The sequence below is a fragment of the Anabas testudineus genome, chromosome 8, assembly GCF_900324465.2.
Source record: "Anabas testudineus chromosome 8, fAnaTes1.2, whole genome shotgun sequence".
NCBI lineage: Eukaryota > Metazoa > Chordata > Actinopteri > Anabantiformes > Anabantidae > Anabas > Anabas testudineus.
The window spans coordinates 10668381-10688018 of NC_046617.1; the positions used below are offsets into that span (position 1 = coordinate 10668381).

Sequence of the window (19638 nt, forward strand, 5' to 3'; positions counted from 1 at the left end):
GGAATAGACAGTCCACTGTCGTCTACAAGTCACATGCAGTAACATGCTTTTTTAAAAATTATTTTTAAAAGCGAACTACCATTTGATGATGTTCAGGTGCAGACATGTGACAATATAAGATGCCTCAGCATATGATACATGATTTAGAATTTTTCAATAAAGACAGATTTCACAATTTTTTTTTTTGTTGTTGTTGTTTCTGAACTCCAGAAAAAATACCTACAGTAGGTCATCATGCTGGCCAGTGTATGAGGAGACTTTGTGACTATAAATCTGATGCTCACAGAGCTTTTGAGAGAAAGGCAAAGCAAAGGTGAGAGGCCACTTATGGAATGGATGTGGAAGAAAGACATGAGATAAAGACGTGCAGCCAGTCTCCAAGTACAAAGAGGCAAAAAATATTTAAGTCAGGTCTGTTATTCAATGAATAGAGAGAAACTACTGAGCAAAGAATGAAGGGGGAATTAGATTAATGTATTATAGACTTTTTAAATCCATCCAATTATGTCTCTTTCAGTCTTAAACTTTGCAAAATACTGAACAAATGAAGTAGAAAAAAGAACTTACTGAGAATTATTTGGAGTCCTGTTTATTTTTCTCGTGACCTAAATGTTTCTGCTGTAACTTACCCTTTCCATGACATTTCTTGCTTAACTGTGGTCAAACTTAGACCTCCGCTCTTCGTGGTATCTGTCACCAGAATCTGATTCAGCCGAGTTATTTTCCACTTTCAAGCTTCAGAGGTTGAGGACCTCTTAGCAATGCTCCCCATACAGCAACTTATGGAATCACTTCACACTAACATTAACCCTCAACGTCCATATTTGCAAGATTTCTACCTACTGAATCCAAAACTCCTAGTATGCAATTTCCAGCAAGTGGCCTCCGAGGGACTTACTAGAGGAGAGTTGTCTAACAGTGTTAGCAATGAAATGTACATTCATTTTAATTGAAATGTTAATCACGTCTGATGGCACGACCCAAGTCACAGTGGAAACGAGATTTGGGAAATAAAAGGGTCACTATGGACTCATGATCCACCTGGCAAAATTGCTGCCTCTGAGCTGTTTAATAAGGATGTGAGAAACTTAAGCAATGTCCCAACATAGAGCCAAAGCATGAAAGCTTACACTTTTTAGAAACTACACACCCTAACGTGGAATGATTCTCAGTGTTGTTCATCAAAGAGCTCTCAACAAGATGTGCAAAAAAATATCTGTTTGTTAAAATGAATTAATAATGTTTTGCGACACTTGAAAGTTTAATCACGTTTGGGAAATTATTAGAAGTGTCTTATGGTATCAGTCATCAAGAGAGCAATCACTGACTCCAGCTGTGTGATTTCTCTCAAGAGTTTTAAAGAATTTTTAAGATGAATGGGAAAGATAGCACTGAAAATTGTTTGTCTTGGAATTGGAAGATTATCAGCAAACAACATAGAACATAACAGCTTTTATATCAGATGACCCTTGTTTTAAGTGAGAAAAGTAAATAAAATGTAATTGATTGAACTGAATTTGTATTTAAGTCCTATCTTAAGTTGGCTTTGGATTATTGTCTTGCTGCATCATGAGGTTCGGCTTAGTTTCGATGCATTTCGCTGTAAATTAGCAGACTAAATGACTCTGTACACCTGTGAATTCATCCTGCTGCTACATTGCATCAATAAAGATTAGTGAGCCTGTTCCAGATGCTCCACTGCTCCTTACAGTTAAGCTTGTGTGGTTTGGATCAGGAGCAGATCCTTTCTTCATCCACACTAAGGCCTTTTCATCACTTTGGTCGAGGTTAATCTTGGTCTAAAATTTAGTTTCAAAACTTTTTACTTTGTAAATTTTGTGTGCTGGTGTCTTCTTTGAATGGCGGCTTGTGAGACCTTCACCTCCGCTCTGTGGTGGTAGTTTGTGATGTCACTGAGTGTTGCTGTTTTTGTTGTGTTTTTTTATCACAGTTCTCACATTGCTTCTGTCAACAGCTGCTGTTTTCCTTGTCCTTCCTTCCTAGTACTTTTGGAGGGGACTGTTTGAACTGGTGCAGAGAATTCCCCGTGGCACTTTTTTAAATATTTTTCACTGGTTATGTGACACAGTTACCGAGGCATCAGTGAGATCATCTCACAAGTGCAGGAAATAGTCAAGTGTAGGTTAAACACACATTTCAAAGTGAAAGGATGGTTTGATTGTATTGTATTAAAGTTGTTGCAAACTTTGTGGGACGTACAGCGATGATACTGTGAAGGTAATCAGAGTATCACAGACTTTTAACCCCAGAAAACAGTTCCTATCCTGAAATAACATGATGACATTTCTTCCAGCCTTGAGCCAGAAGAAAGACTTCTCAATGTCTTTGTTGTGGAGGCATCTCCCGGAGGAGCTCCACATTCCTAATCTCTGTGTGCCTCCTTTCAGAAACTCTCAGATTTTGCTCCAAGCTGCTTCCCTTGCATTCGTAGTGGCAGAATGATCTGGGTTATGTTATTTTGCACTGACGTGGAGAATGGATTAATTTGGAGCATTGACAGCCTATTCTGGCTCCGCTGGTGTCTATTTATGTGAAGAGAATTGCTCTCTTATTAACCATCTAGTTTGACTGCAGTACAGTGGAAATTATGACCATTGATGTCTTCTCTCATTTCAGATGAAGATAGTTCCCTGTAGAATTTATCTTTGTAATTTTTATTATCTTCTTTATTAGAAAGGATATTCCAGCATTACACGGTGTCTGTAGATTAGAGTACGAGTTCATTATATTACTGTGGTGCATATCAGACTGCCACTGCCTCTCACTGACTCTCACAGAAAGAGAAGCTGTCTACTAGTCTACTCCAGAATCCTACTCCAAATAACCGAATCTTAAATCTGTGGAAACTGAACCTAAGCTCACAGATAAACTCTGAAATAAAATGTAACAAATCTAAATTTAAATTGGGCACAGCTGAAGAATAGCTGTTATTGTTGCTTTCCAGATGCTTTTACAGTGCATATATTGGAGCTCTAGAGTTTCTTGTAACGTGGAAGTGTTCATCATTATCTCACAAATGTTTGGTGAGGAAGTTCTTATTTGTTTTTTCTTGTGAACAACTCTGCAAAAACCATCAGCAGTAATTTAATTAGAAGTGCAAAATGGATGTTTGCTGTAAAACTACACATTTGTTATATCTCTTAAATTGCTACCTTGTTAGTAGCTATGGTAGTAGAGATGACTTGTCATACACATGCCATATTTCATGCTGTAAGTGCATTTCATACACTAACACTGTCTGTTTGCTGATAAATTCGAGCCTTTCGAGTCTCTTTGTGGGTGTGTTTCAAGTCAGCAGTGTCGGCTGTTCCATCAGCCTGTTGTTGGTGAGACTGATGATAATTTCAAAAATTGCTAACTATAATGTTGCAGACACTGACATGCTGTGAATATATTTCTGGCTAAATGTGTTGACGACGAATTAGTTTTGAAGGCCTCGTTCTCATGACATCTCATTTTGAAATATATTGTTTCATACGTATCTCTCACATTGAGTTAGGCCTTTTGCAGCATACAATAGATTGATGATGTACCATATACAGATTGCTTTTTAAATATAATATTAACTGAACTTTCATTTGCACATCAGTAGCATGTAGTTACAATATCCATGGGCTCCCCTTCCACTCTCTAAACTAAAACTCTAAATTCACATTATGTTTTTCAGTTCGTGTGAAAAAAGACAATCATACACTATTTCATGTCTGAAAAAGCATGGAAGCTTTTTTATGTCATTGCTGTAGGATTAAGAGTTTTCGCAGACCAGGGCAGGGCTGTGCGTCTCTGTCAGAATAAAATTGGGCTACTGTGCTGGTTTAATTTCCAGAGGGAACCACCCTGGTGGTAGGAAACATCATTTGCTAATTAACAAAAATGTCTCCTGGCGTTTTTATGAAAAATGACAGTTCTCCCAGAGGCTTGTTTAAACTGAAGTTCTGATAGAAAACACAGCTGTAAACAGGAGTCTTCTCAGTTCCAGAATGAATTGAATTCTCCAATAAGTGCAGAAGTAGAGTTATTGACATCGCCCTCTGATTAATCTGTTATTCTAAAGTAACCAAGCTGCCGGCCCACCTCAGTTCTATTGCCTTTAATCTACAAATGTCACATAACTTTTTTATCTTTTGGCTGTATGGTCACAAAAAAATAATTAATCGGTTGTAAAATTCTATTTGATCATATTTTACTCAAAAACCAAACCATGAAACACATAAACAGAACAAATCTTTTTTTTTTTTTTTTTTTGCTTATCTAAAATCCTCCTTTCATTTTTGTAGGTTATTGTTTTGCTCTCTGTGCTTTTATTTGTTCATGCAGTTCATCTATCCACAAAAGAGCAACCTCAGACTCTCCTTGGATTTAAACTTTCTCCACAAGCCTTTAGCACTTGGCTGAATCGATTCAGCTCTTTTATTTGTCCAGGCCCTGACAGATAAGCATGTATTGAGCGTTGCACATGACTGTGGCAGCTCCTTTGAGAAATGCCTCTCAGTAGTAATGCCTCTGTAGTGAGGGATCAATGAGGAAATCATGCTGTGCAGGTGAGGGTACGTCAATGAATGTGAGTTTATAGCCAGCTGTTGTTAGAGTGTTACTGCACAATGGTGGGATGTTCTATCAAAAGTTGTACTTGTCCTCTTAGCTAATTGCAAAGTGCTAATTAATGTATGGCTTAACATACATTCAATGTTCATGGCTACGTGTAAGACATAGACAAAATTTTCAGAAACCTCTGTGAACAATATATATATATATATATATATATATATATATATATATATATATATATATATAGAAACTACATTCAGTTTTGTATGTACTGCAGAGTAATTTGTTCTTGGCAATATGAGCCTTTTCTCTAATTCAGTGTTGTATTGTATATTTTGTTTGACTGGAAATAAAAACATCAAAAAAAACACATCAAGATAATCATAACTATAAAAGGACAAATAAGGATGTGGCTTCAAAGAAGTCAGGAAAAGGCACAGTAATTAAAAATAGTTTTAATGTAGACATTATAATGATAACACTTTTTACAGCACGTGTACATTAAAACAGAAAGTCCCATAAACTGTAGTACATTATATCGATAGAGGGCCTTTGGCTGTACTCAAGTGCTCTTTCACATTTTCATGATGACCATCAGGCGTGGTGTTGCGGCCTCAGCCAATAGATCCAGCTCGAATCATAAATCAAAAAGAAAGAAAAACTACTAGACTTCTATTAAGCACCATAAAAGGCTACAGACAACTTACATCTGTGGACAGTAGTTTCTTTACTTTTGTAATTACACAGTATGCGTCTTATTTGATTTGTTTTGCAGCTGGCACACAGTAACCTACCATCAGCCACTTACTTTAGTAAGTTGAAGAAACCAACTACAAAATACCACAAAAGGCTGCATTTTTAAAATCTGTCCATTTAAATGAAGTTAAAAAATTCTGTGCTACAGTTGTTCATTGCCACTGAAAATTCCCTTTGTACAAAATAGGCTGCACTTATACATCTTAAAGTTTCCAAAGTTGATGTGCATTTTGCGTTTTACTGTTGTAAATAGTAACCATAGAGATTTTCCAGATTCAGAAAATGTGTGAACTATGAAGATTTCCAGCTTGCACTCGAACATTTTGCCACAATCATATGTAATGTCAAACATAGGTAATCAAAGTAACTTTGTATTGCACATGGAGACACATAACAACATTCATAAGAGCAATTAATTCTTCAAATGCATATTCTGATAATAAACAAACAGTGATACAAAGTAGAGGCAAGTGGACTTTTCTTTAAACTTACCAAAATATAACATTTCTGCTGCTTCTTAATATGGGTTTTGTAATGCAAACAAATATTACTGTGCACAAAATATGTTTGAACTGGTGGTATCACAGTAGATTTTCATGTATAAATATGGTGCACTGTAGCTTATTACATTGATTTCAGTATCACATTTTGCATTCACAAAACAGGCACATTCAACGTTAGTGACTGTACAACACTACTTTATTACTTAAATAAAATTCTCGGCTGAATTAACAGTTGAATTTGAATAGTGTGACACCGAAACACAAGTTGTTCATTAGTTATGTGAACAGACTAGATTGTGCACTAGATGCGTGTATATATATGTATATTGGAAAATTGTGCATACAGTTTATTTGAAAGTCTGTGAGAATATTAATGGCTATCCAATTACAACAATCTGCATCATTCTCCCCTTGTTATGTTTTTGTGTTTTGTAAGAAATGGACTTGAGAAGACATAAATATGCCTTTTACACTATCATCTCCCACTTCCCACTTGTGTATCAGTTTTGAGTCTAGCCTTGTCCTCTGCTGCTTGAAATAGTCAACCGCATGAGTAAGACTTGCAGGCAGGCGAGAGCATCCTTTTTATATTGCTTGGCTGGGAAATCAGCGCAACAGATGATCAACTCCACCTGAAATCCCTGGTTATAAAAAACTCTTTTTGAAGTGCGATATGAATCCCAATGTCTTGATATCCTATTTTCACGAGCTGATATTAGTACATTGGATGAGATAAGATGACCTGACCAGAATTTTCCTATGTAGGAAATTTCCAAACTGAACTTTTCTTCATTCAACATTTCTACATTCATCCTGATAAATGTTTATTAACTGGTAACTTCCAACAATGGAGTTGATTCGATTTAGGCAGTTGGACCACATACATTCATTACATTTATGATTAAAATCACTTGAATTGCATACATTTATGCTAACGGTGAGCCACTACCTGCATACTGAAAATGTCTTTTGTTGAGGGCCTAATGGAGTTACATACAATAGGAGCAATCACCATTCTAATACTGGATCATCTACAGTATTTTATAGGTTAATCACACACATGCTGGTAGTGATGAGAGGCACTGGTACACCAATGCAGCAGTGTTTTAACACTCTGCAGCTACTTCTCCTACTTATCATAGAAATATATGTGTTGGTGGGATGTCTGTTGGCAGTGACTTGGTTTGAAGAGCATTTACAAGTTATTCTTCAGAATGGAACATCTATCACTTTCAAAAACAGACAATACATTCACAAGATTTAAGCTACTCTTTAATGGATCCCAGGTAAACTAGGCCAACAGTAACACTTTCACAGAGTGAGTTGTTGTATTATATTTTATAAATACTGACTGAAGAACTTAGATATATAGCATTTTAGAAATGAACCTGTATAAATTATTTTTATACACTATTTGTTGGTTTGTCTTTTTTGTCTTAAATCAATACAGTTGTTGATTAAGTCAGTAATCATCATTGAGATCTACTTAAATTGACTGATGTGTATAAATTAAGTCATGTTTGGGGGAGCTCACAATGAGACTATGGTACAGCTTGGGATCTAATTAATTAGTAGGGAATAATAAAGTTTAACAAGGTCTAAAAATTCACTCTGTGCTCCCAAAATGTCAGTTATCCTTATTAAATTGTAAGTGTGTTACTGATTAACAGTCACTCGTGATAAACTGAGAGCTATGAGAATTTCCAAACTAAATAACTAGAGTCTGGAACTAGTAAAAGTTATTCAGGCAGTTTTCCTACATTAACCATCCCTGGTCACCGAGTATTTAATGCAATTTACACCATACCCCCTAATTCTCAGGTTCTTTAATATCTTAGTAAATACTGACAGCTGTACTGTACGTTTCATAACAGATATACAGTATATGATTTCATTAGCATTTGTGTTTTGTTTCAGCACTCCCATCATATGAATATCAATTCACAATATGATCATCTCTGTGCCCTTCTGAGGCACAGTGATTGGTACCAGTCCTGTTACAGTACACTTCACCATAAGGTTGTGTCTTCAATGCTGTTCATTACGTGCACAGCTGCACATACAGTACTACAGTCCATGTCACCTTCTTTCAGCACCACAGTGAGCAGTTACTGTTTTTCTTCAACGCAGACTCATTTTTAGGCCTCATAGACAACCCCTCATACCGTCACCTCTGTCTTGCTGTTGGTGACATAGTATGGTTGTGGAGGTATGTAGCGAGTCGTGTGTAGCTCCTTCTCTATGATGCAGAGTTTCTTTGGGCCATGACTCTGTCGGAGTCCCAGAGTGTCCCTGCTTTCCCAGGATCTTAGCACCCCTGGGCTGGCGGCAATGTTGGCGTTGTAGGACAGTGACTGAGAGCTGTGGCTCTTGGGACTTTTGTATTTGTGTCCATTCTGCTTTGCTGACAGCTGTCTGGGTGGGCTGTAAGGATTACTGGGCTCCGGCTCCATGTCCACAGCTTCCATGGGAAGACTGCCCTTGGTTGTCATCTCGATTACTTGCCGCCGGTTGCTGTAGAAGCTGTCATTAGCTTTCTCTGCTAACAAATACACAAATAAGGAATGTGATTTTTTTTTTGTTTGTTTTTTTATTTTTATTTTTTAATTGTCCATTTGTTGAAATCCTGACAATATTTTAAAATTCATTTTCTATGAACATTTTACATTGATAATGACAGTGGTAATCAAGGCCCTTAACCTCCATTAATGAGACACAGAATTATTAGTGAAATTACAATATTAGATTTCATTTCAAACTGGTTAATACTTTGGTCCACATTAATGTACAATAAAATCTAAATCTATATAATAATTTCACTCACTCTATTTCATGTAAATTTGTGTAAAAGATAGAAAGATAAAATTAAAGTTATGCCAATTCAAATAGAGTAAATATGTGTTGCTGTATGTTTTTGTGTGAATTCCTGTATGATTATACATCATAAGAGCCACTTTGAGTTTGAGTTTGATTTTCCAGTACATTAGAAACCTTCCAGTGGATCAGTGCACACTTTATGTCTGTATTACCATAATCATCTGCTTTGATTTGCTTATAACAACTGCTGTGGTGTGATTTTACCCAGATTCAGTGCTATCCTATGTCATTTTTGAATTTATTAATGAAATGTCCCTCAGATAACCTTTATTGTGCTCTCTTTATCGGCAGCAGGCTGTGTCTTGCTCTAGTTCACCATTTTTACACAGGAACAAGAGATGTGTTGAGCAGAAATGCTTCAGAAAACTGCTCATCAGTGCAGGTAGATTTAGCTCCACAGTATATCAGGACCGAAAAGGCTCACATGGCTCACCCTGTACAGAGAAGTTGCCTCCCATCACCACGCCCCAACTCATTTGTGTTTTGATTGCTCCTGATTTTCTCCTGTCCCCGGACTCATTAGCTAAGAATTGGTCTATTTTTATTTTCCCTAATGATCAGTTTGTTTGACAGCACTTCAGTGGATTAGCAGTGGAGAAGCTTCAGCTGCTCATCTGAATCACAAAGAGAGGAAACTGTTTTATGTGATTGGACCTACTACACTCTTGCTGATAGCTGCCATCCCTTCCATGACCAGGTCTGTCAAGCCCAGATAATTGATTCAAGTGTAGTTCAATCTATAAAAAGACTGTAAACTCGCTGTGCTAAATAGCATCAAATACAGCGCTACAAATACTCTTACTCCACACTTTGATATTTCTGGACTAAATGGCCGTTGTTTTAAATTCTGCAAGAGAAACCAAGTAGAGAAACACGTTGGCAACTGCTTTCTTTTTTCTATCAATTAAAGCTGTGAATACTATTAGTAATACTGGCAAGAGGGCTTAATATTGGCTTTATTATTCGGGGACCAATACATTTTACAATTCTGGCTTGTTTGCTCAATTGCTTTTAAATTGGGTTAGTGTGATAGGGTAGCACTACAGTGTTATTATCACCTATTGTTATTAAAAACAGTAAATCATTGTGTATTATGTTAAGTGCATACAAGAGGAATCAAATTGGTTCAATTATTTAATTTTATTTGCTGTAAAATACCTATATTTTTGAAACTATAAACATGTTTCTGTGTTGCTGACAAGATGTTAGCAGTTCCTAAAAAAAATACTTTTGTTTCTAAATTTGTGCCAAGAAAGTATTTAGCACAAACTTTTTAAGTGTTGCTATTTTAGTTCTACCTATTTCTTGTTTCAAATGATGCTTTTTTTCCAAAATTAACACATGAGAAGAGCACAAACTTGCCGCTATAAATAAACTTTCAGTTCTGTCTCTGTTGGAGTAGATGCACAGTGAATAAACTGACAAAATGTGTGTCAGCCAGAGATTTGATGGCGATTCAAACCAACTAGGCTTCTATTTAAAGAAATGTACACTTCTAACAGTTCCGGTACAGACGATTCCTGAAAACGTCCATGTCGCCATCGGCATCAGTTTATAACCCATTTTAGATGAATTTTATGTCTCCTAGATTTATAAACCTCTTCTCATAACTACTCAGATTACACATCAAGTCTTTTAATCACTCCATCTTGACACTCCTCCTCATGGTTCTGAAATGACCAAGCCCTAAATGGAGGTAGATTTTACATTTGGTAAGTAAATCTCAGGACAATCTGATACTGGCAAGTAAATGCTTGTAGCTAAATATTATTATAATGAAGTGCTACCTTGGTATGTTCTACTCAATCTGCTCCTGTCCTCTGTCAGAATCGGAGTTGGACACAAACAAACAAATGCACCTTAAATTGGCAAAAAGACCTGCCAATCAACAATCGTGGTTTGGTCAAACGTTTGACCAAATGGATACTTTCTCTCTTGATGCTTGGCCGGTGGATTTTTTCATCTACCTACCACCTGGGCTGGTCACACACAAAGATATTATTGGACCCTGCTCCTTATATGATGAAGGGAAACCCTGAATAAGAGGGTGATCAAATGAGCAGCAACTAATAAACAGCAACTGCTTTGTCATCCAAGTGGCTCATCATAAACAACGTCTTACCCACAGCCTTGAGCGTGGCATACTTGTTGAGATCCTTGACAGGGTTCTGTTGTTCATAGGGGCTGGTGATCTGTCCCACAGCTAAGTAAGGCTGAGTAATCAGCGTCGATGTTTGAACCACATTGTTCATCTGATTGCCATCTAAAGGAGGAAAAACACAAGTAGTATTATTGCAGAAATTCAAGTTATCACAGTAAGTGCAAGCACGAAAATGTTTTTACTGATCACAAAATCAATACCTTGCAGTCACAAATTCCCTGTATTCAATGCGCTTAATGCTGTATGTGCAAATGTCTTTGCATTACCTAATACACAATCTGATGGATGGATGTGAATTTAGAATGAGTGTTTCTCTAACTCAGTAGTGCCACTTGCCCTTAAGTAGGCTTTTCTGGGGACCCAGCTGGAGAGTCATGACGGCTCTTTGTAAAACTGTACTAATCCTACAGTAAACATCTGGTAAATTAAGGGGTGCACAGCAGATAGACTGGCCCCCTGCATACTGGCATGACAGAACAAACAGATGCTCAGAGTGTCTTCTCCTCATTTAGATTGGGGGAAATTAATGGTATGTACCAATTCACTGGCACCAATGTGAAGACGTTAGAAATGAGTATAGATATCAACCAAGGACAGATTTAATCCTACATTAATTACTTATTTACTGCTCCTTGGTTGTTTGTTGTGAATCAACGTTGTTAGTGGTTTACAAATTTTTAAATCAGGGGACTTCACTAGTCCTTGGTCTAAAGTGTGTCTGATAAAAACAGATCATTCATACAGAAAATAGGTTAATTAGACTCATATTCCCCACTGGTCAGCAAGAAAGTTTTTTAACTGTGCTAATTAATTTGGAAAGTCTGAAAATTATCAATGCTGTCTCATGAAATGATGCGGAGGACAGCCTGGACAGGTCTTTTACCACCCATTGACAAGTGGGTAGTGTAGTCAGTAAGATCAGATTGGGAGGTCACTTAAGGTGGAAAAGACTGATGATATCACTGTGTTCACCTTTTGATAATCAATTCTTTATAACGACCTCTCCTGTATAACCTCATATTATTATTATTATCTAATTTTATGTAAAGCCTTATTAAAACTGTAGTTGTTAAGAAAGATAGAACAGAACATGTACAGATAACCCATTACACCTATTAAATTAAAGTAAATTTTAGTTTTTAGTTGAAGAAACTAGTTTATGGAGCTTTATATACATTTGTAATGAATTAAGGAAAACAGTTACACATTGCCTCATAGTTGTAGTGGCTGTTGCAGTGTAACTAGAAAAATATGCACATCTCTGTAAAAATCAAACCTATGTGTGATCTATGTCACATTTGTTGAGCTTATAGACCTGTTTCAGTTTCATAGAATTCATTGGTCCTCCTATACATCATTATCATCTTGATGAGACGGTGGTCACTAAACACTAAACTTAAAAAGTGTTTATTTTACACAGGTACCAACTCTGGTATTAGTGACGTGATGTTGTTTAACTTGACATCTAACACACACACAGCAGGTGAAGAAGAAGGTGAAGAGAAACTCTATAATGTCTATGAGTATGTAAGTTATATATAAGTTAATGGATAAAGTTAGATTTCGAGTAAGACTAGGATCTGGTTAACCATAAAAAACCTGACCACCTTAAAAACTGACTTCCTCCATCCATTTGCACTTTGTAGTGATCCTTTATAATTGTCCCCAATTCTTCAGAGTAGAACTATATCTGATTGCTTAAACACATTGCTCAAATGAAGCCAGTGGGAACTGAAATCATCACCATGCACAACATAGTATATGACAACTGTACTTGAGTTTGAATAATGTCCGAGATCCAGTGAATGTGGGAGATTCTTGCAGTCGACATTGGTATGGTACCTTTTAGGTAGAGTAGTGAGTGGTTGGATTGGAGCCATCAACCATAAACATTAACATAAGATCTTTGCTCACATAGAATATACTGAATTTATGGCATATGTATGTTATAAATAACACAAAAATAAACACATACTGTATAAATACAATTAAGCCCCATGCCATCTTTTAAATAAGCTCATTCAAATGCATTTTCTGTCCTCATGAGTTGGTCACTTTGTAAACCCTGAGCGGTCACACTCGAGTATTGTGCTTATCTGATACACTAGTCAAGGTCAAAAAGATAGAAGCCACTGAAAGTAAATGATGAACTATTGATCTACACCCAGTGTTATGTCTAAACTGTTTTGTATCCTGGTATTGTTTAAGAATGTTTTTTTTTTTTTTCACCCTGTCTGGCTGTATCTCAAATGTCGACACTATTATATAAGATAGTAGCACATATTACATTTGTGTTTTTGTTTGTGCGACTTTCAGCATGCCCAACTGAGGTGCTGATGTACCGTATGTAGTTGTATATGTCCCTCTTTAATATTTATCTGACTTTGTGCTGACTGAATGTCATTTGTGCTCATACTTTTGTCAAAGTCACAGCTTTTATATCAGCTGCTGGAAAAAGTAGGCCACTTCTTGAGACTTGTGAGGTTAAGGATGTTGTTGGAAATAAGTGAGTTAACACTCCAGACACAGACACCTCCCTCATAAAAGATTAAAGAGAGTATTTTGGGAGCTGTGTGCCCTGAAATAAATGTTACAAGGAGAAAAGTGCTCTTATTTACAGGCAGCCTACTTTAGTTAGTTAGTGATGAAAATACTCTAGTATCATGAAATCAATAATATATATTCTCCTGATCAGTTTTTTGATCAGTGTCACCGAACTCTTTGGTTCAGTTTCTTCCACACCAGCTCCATGATGTTCAGATCTAGTAATTGAACTGGCCAAGTCATCACAAAGAGTTTTTCAGCAGCTACTTTCTTCTCCAAATAATTCTGGGAAGAATACAACAGGAAGAATTCTTGGGGGTCATTATCTGCAAAATTAAGTTATCCCCAAATCAGTTGTTGCCCAGAGGGAAAGATGTGCCTTTTCAGTATAAAGAAGTATCCATACTGATGGATAGGCATCAGTGCATGTACAGACCACTATCCCATAGCCAAAGCATCCCAAGGTCATCATATTTCTACCTTCAAGCTTCACTGGTGGTGTTAGGCAGGCATCTATCATCTTTTCCTGAGGTCTGCGTTTGATATACTGTACTGTATGTTCTTTGTTTGGATCCAAAAACCTCAAACTTGGACTGCAGTTCAGCTCATGAGGCCAGCTGACCTCAGTGTCCCGTGCACATTTTTTTTTTTTTTCGTCTTATTTCATGAAAAATAAGGATGCAGCCATTTTAGGAGCAGTTAGGCATCTGTTTCTCAAGCAGGACATTCGTAAGTACTCTACTTCCACTGCGTCTTCTGTTTTGATTGGATCCAGTTGCAGCCAGTCTCTAGAGATGATGGTGTACACTTTTTTAAAGAGTTAATTGTTTTTTGTTTTTTTTTAAAGAGTTAATTTTGTAGCACCACCCCAACCCCCAATTATTTACTATTCAATTTGTTGAGATGTTTAAACATCAGAGAGATTACAAAAGTTAACGTCATCACACTGTTTATTAGTATTTTATATATACTAGGTGTCTCAAAGATCAAGATATATCCTGTACATGCAGCATCCTTATGACTTGTATGCAAGTCACAGCAGTAAGGGATCAAATTGGTGAGCCCCCATGGTTAAATTATACTAATTATACTATAAAATTTTTACATTATACATGAACTGTACCATACTCTGTTATTGTTTTCACTAACAAAAAGCCTTGTTGTCATCTTGTAAGCAGCTCCTTATAGGTTTGAGCCTTCAGCGTAACAATATATGGCAGGTAGAAAATAGAGCCATAGGTAGACTCTACATTTGGTATCTATTTCGCAGCTGCTGTCAGACGTAATACAGCTGAAATACATTTCTATCTGGCAGTGAGGAAATGGACTGTCATGCACCAGTGGAGTGTTGGCAGTGAGGGGAGACTTTGTTCTCTATGGCTGACTGCCTGAAGTGAAAAGAGGCCACTCTTCACATTTGCCCTGTGTACGCACATAGCCAGCAGGACATGAACATGATAGTACTGGTAGCCAAACAAACCAAGCTCACAAAATCTGTATTACTGGTGTCTTATGGAGAATGACAGCTCATAGCCTGGTAACAGATTTTTGTTATCTCCAACCAGCAACAGATGAGGAACAGGGGCTCCCTCTAGAGTATTTCAATTACAGCTGGGACAGAGTCACAATTGCAACTCAAAAGCACAGCTGGAGAGAACAAGTACAAGACAGATCTCTTTGGCAAAATATGTCACCTCACTCCTTGTAACCTTGCGAGCGTAGCTGTCAAGAAAACAGCGTTCATCCCTGTGCTGTTGCCAACTCAATTACAACAGAATGCCTCCCATACATCCCTGTAAGACACAGCAGCCAGCACACTGTGCCCTGGATCTCAATGTCCAAGGTCACATGACAAAAAGAAAGCTAGACTCTAGCATGAAAGGTACCATCACTCTGAATTCAGCAGCAATATGTAAAGATTAAGCAGCAAATGAATAGCAAATAAATCTCAGTTTTTATACTGAAATGTGCTTTGTTGTAACCAGAGTTGTAATTTACTGTTCAAGTAATATACTATACTGTACATTCCCTTGACTTGCTATTCTATTAGGAATTATTTATCTTGGGGTTTTATTTGTGATTATAATTTAGTACAATCTGTCCAGTTTTCCAGTATCCCTGCATCTACACAACAGTTTGGCCCCGCAGACTGGGTTAAGGAGGAAATTCTTGCTTTTAATTTTCATGATTTAATACAAACGTGCATTCAACTTAATTTATTTAGATTAGTTAAAGGAGTAGACAACCTATTGAAAATATTAAATTATTTGTGTGGCTATATATGATGAATAATCTAAAATAAATCATCACTAACACTTTCAGCCATCATGTGTAATGAAAAAAAAAATTATTTATTGTATTGATTCCTTGATTTCTAACCTCTACTGTACAGGATGTGAGATGTAATAATTTCACTAAATACAATAAATACAGAACCTAATCAATATCAGGACATTATGTTAAGTTAAAAAAATGATCAAGGATTTACTTTTGAAAAGTATGACATTCAGCCACAGCAGATTTTTATAAAATATGAATATTGCCACAAAAAAGCTTGACTGTATCCGTAAAACCTTTTTTTTTTTTTTATATCAATTTCCATTTTCAGCTTGCAGAGAGAAGGGGTAGGGGGGCAGAGAGACCTTCATTGACTGTAGCTGTGAACGCAGTAAGCAGGTTAACATTAATAAGAACTCTTTTGTCTGTGTGTATCTGTGTGGGTGAGTGTAGGAGTTGGTGCTGATGAATGAGCAAATGAGGTTGTGATATAATGTGTGAGGCTTTTACAGTTGGCTAAGAAAGAGAGCTCTAGGTTGTCGGTGATAATTAGTGTGTATGTTAAGTGATTGCTGAGGGCATGACTAATTGCTTCAGTTGGAATTTTGGATGGATCTTTTTTTTTCCTTCCGCCACTTCTGGTTCCACAGCTAATTCAGGATGCAAACATCTAGGAGCATTTATTACATTTGGTTGTGATTGTGCGATTCAGGTTGCAATGCAGTGGCAGGTTGGGGTCAGTGAAAGTAGTTGGCAGCAGCATTAATGAGTAGACATACTGTGTAGAGCAGGTGTTTAAACACATTGCTCTGCCATGTGAAGTGTGTGGAGGTGTGTCGCTTGCTGTGCGCTGCTGACGTCATGGTACTTACGGAGGCTGTTAACTGTGACTCTGGTCTGTATGTTCTCGTAGGGCTGGCCAAGACCAATGTCGTCCATATGCTCCGAAGCAGGGTGGCGGATCACATGTGCAAGAGCCCTGAAAAGATGAAGAAAAATGTCAGAACGGTCGTTCGGGAAGTGGGAAAAAACAGGCGCTGTGTGTGAAAAGCCACATATTTTTACAGTCTGTGATTTAAAGTGTTCCAACTTAATCCAAACATTATTCAAACTCAGAGGAGTTCAATTTAAAAAAAAAGCAATCTGCTCCACATGAATCATGTAACACCTCCGTCACCTGATGACACCAACATCAGGGTTAGTAAATCAGACCTGATCAAGGTCTCCTCAGAGCCACGGTAGACATTATACAGCTGTTTTCACAATAAATCCTCTCCAAGTTGCTGCTGACATCCGTGCCTACTTCACATCATGATTGCCCAGCTGCGTGGAAGTGAAAAAGGAGTTTGGATTTGAACTTCTTCCTCTAAGCTCTCTTTGTTTTTTCTTTTTGACATAGCTATTTCTGTCGTTTTTCATGTGAACAACCAAGTACACTACGAATGGCTCCCTGGAGAGAGACTGTCTGGAAATGTGCTGCATTATTCCCTCATTTAAACAATATTGTGTCTCCTCCCTCTCTTTGTCAGTCAGCTTTTGAAATTGCCTTCCAGTGTGGCTTTTCAGAACATCTATAAACACATTTGAGTTCAACATGCATTCAAACTAATTGTTGACTAACTAACACAAACTAATTGTGATCAAGCATAATCAGACCACATGAATGCCCTTAGAAATTATAGGTTTGGCACCTTTAACAACATTTAGCATCACTATTGGTGCAGTAGGGGTGTTGCATCTGTTATTCTTTCATGTCACAGACAAACAGCTGTGGAAAGTCATGTTTCAGAAACGTGTCATCTGATGTGTAATTTAATAAAATACAAAGAAAACTATCTTCATCCAAAAAATGCTCCTCTTTTGCACTATTATGTATCCAGTGCCCTGAAGTGACAGATCTTGTGATAAAGTGATAAATTCAGCACCTTTCACATATTTTGTAATTGGGTTTTGCCACAGCTGCAAGCTCAAGTGATAAACTTGTCATATGGTCCTTTCTGTATACATCCTAAATTAACAGTGTACAATCAAATGGTCTTATTTTGGTGCTGTCTGCATCAAGTCAAGACTGAAAGTGTATGATGCCCACAAACAGTCTCAGCATAGTTTATACATGGTAAAACTGTTGCTTTTTAAAAACAAAAGTCAATATTTGTACCTTTTAAGGATTCAGAAGTATGAAGTAAGTATGAACCAGGATTTATCAGCTTTGTGTTGAGCATCTTCACTTTTTTTACACAGGTATGTTTGTGTAGCAGCATCAATGTCAATTGTGGTATGAGGATTGTCAACTACAAACTAAATCAGAGGACAATGCAATGAAAATCAAAATGCTATTTTGTCTGCAACACTGACAAAAAATGTGCATATCATTTAGTGGATATATGACTATGAATCAGCAGGCTGAGTGTCATCAAACATGTTTCTGGGAGGACAGGGGAACAACGCATTGCTGTCTCCCTAAACGTTCAGGTTGACATTGATTTAATATTTTGAAGTGCTGCTGGACTTTTTAATAGTGTTTCAAAGTTTTATTCAGGCCCACAAAACAACGTGTTGCTGCTTGGTGTGGATGATAAACAAACACTGGGGAAGTTCCAACTGACCTTGACATGTTGTCTCTATTGGGACGATGCGTCTTCTCCAAACCGAGCTTTGTAAAAATTCCGATGAGCGCCATAATGGCCACGACCCCGCATATGACATACACAATCAGGTTGGTTTTATCCTTGGCGGCGTCCAGCGCTACATCCACTTTGGGTGGCGGTCGACCTGTCATCATCCACGGCGGAGTGTCGTAGTTCTTACACGTGGTCTGGTCCAGCCTGGAGCTTTTAAACGCGCAGCAGAACCTGAAGCCACAGGTGCCGCAGCAGTAAAGGTAGTTGCCCGTCCTGCACACGAACGGCGGGTCCCACTGGCCCATCACGTCGTAGTACCCGCGGCACTTGTCCTCTAGGTGCGGGCTCTCCGTCACTCCACTCTCCCCTTCCTTGGAGTCGTTAAACCCTGTTGCTATAATGAAATCGTCCACGGTCTGACCCAGTTCGCCCTCCGCGTTGCACACCATAACTTTCAGCAGAAAGTAAGCGAGCAGCAGCTCGGTGCCCCGCATCGTTGCTCACTTCTTACTCCCCTCTTCACACCCTGACAAACTCTGATAAGCCCAACGGCATCTTCCGCGGAGACGAGACACAGCCATGCGTAAAGGTAATGAGGCTGATGCCAACTTCCATGCGTAAACGCGCAGTGTGCCCCAATGCGCTTCTGTCGTCGAGAAGAAAAAAACGTGCGCAAAAGCAATTCAGGTAGTTTCCGAGGGTCAGTGCTGTTGTAAATAGGTGGGGAGGGGTGCCATGAAGCAGTGGCCCCGGCTGCGTCGAAGTGTGTCAGACCCCTCTAGGGCTGCTTCACTTTGCAGAGCCAGTCACAGAAACACAGTGGGAGAGAGTGGGAGAAAGGCAACGCAAAGTAGAAGAGACCCCGATGGGTGAGTGAATAGGGAGAGAGAGAGTTAGAGAGATGTGCTGCAGCTCTAATTACAACCCTCACAGCCATTTAACATTCTGTTGAGTGTTGAAATCGTGAATATTGATGTAATCCCTGACCCAAATCACCAAAACAAGTATTTGAAAGTAACACTGTAGATACTGACAATAGAAACTGCAAATGTACACAATTGTTTACTTCACTAAACATCACTTCATGTTGCCATAGATTTTTAAAGTAAAACTTATCTCTGTCATTTATATCCCAACTCAATCAGTAAGTGTTGGATGTGAATTCCACTTAAGGCCCACATTGAGAAAAACAAAAATAAAGAGGATACTGTATTGATTTGCACCATCATGCATGTTTATTTTAGAGACGCTCTTTTATCCAAAACCCTGATTAGTAAAATGAGGCTTATCTTATGCCACTTGAGAACTCTTAGTCTTTTTTTGTTTAATG

General features: G+C 37.9%; 1 protein-coding gene across 1 annotated transcript; it reads right to left on the bottom strand.

Annotated features, from left to right (window-relative positions):
- Positions 1 to 7012: 7012 nt before the first annotated feature.
- Positions 7013 to 19089, bottom strand: shisa9b (shisa family member 9b). Its single transcript, XM_026358471.1, has 4 exons — positions 18294 to 19089; positions 16560 to 16666; positions 10828 to 10968; positions 7013 to 8370 (listed from the first exon to the last, which is right to left on the bottom strand). The coding sequence occupies exons 1-4, from the start codon at positions 18800 to 18802 to the stop codon at positions 7988 to 7990; spliced, it is 1140 nt and encodes a 379-aa protein (XP_026214256.1). The 5' UTR covers positions 18803 to 19089; the 3' UTR covers positions 7013 to 7987.
- Positions 19090 to 19638: the final 549 nt, after the last annotated feature.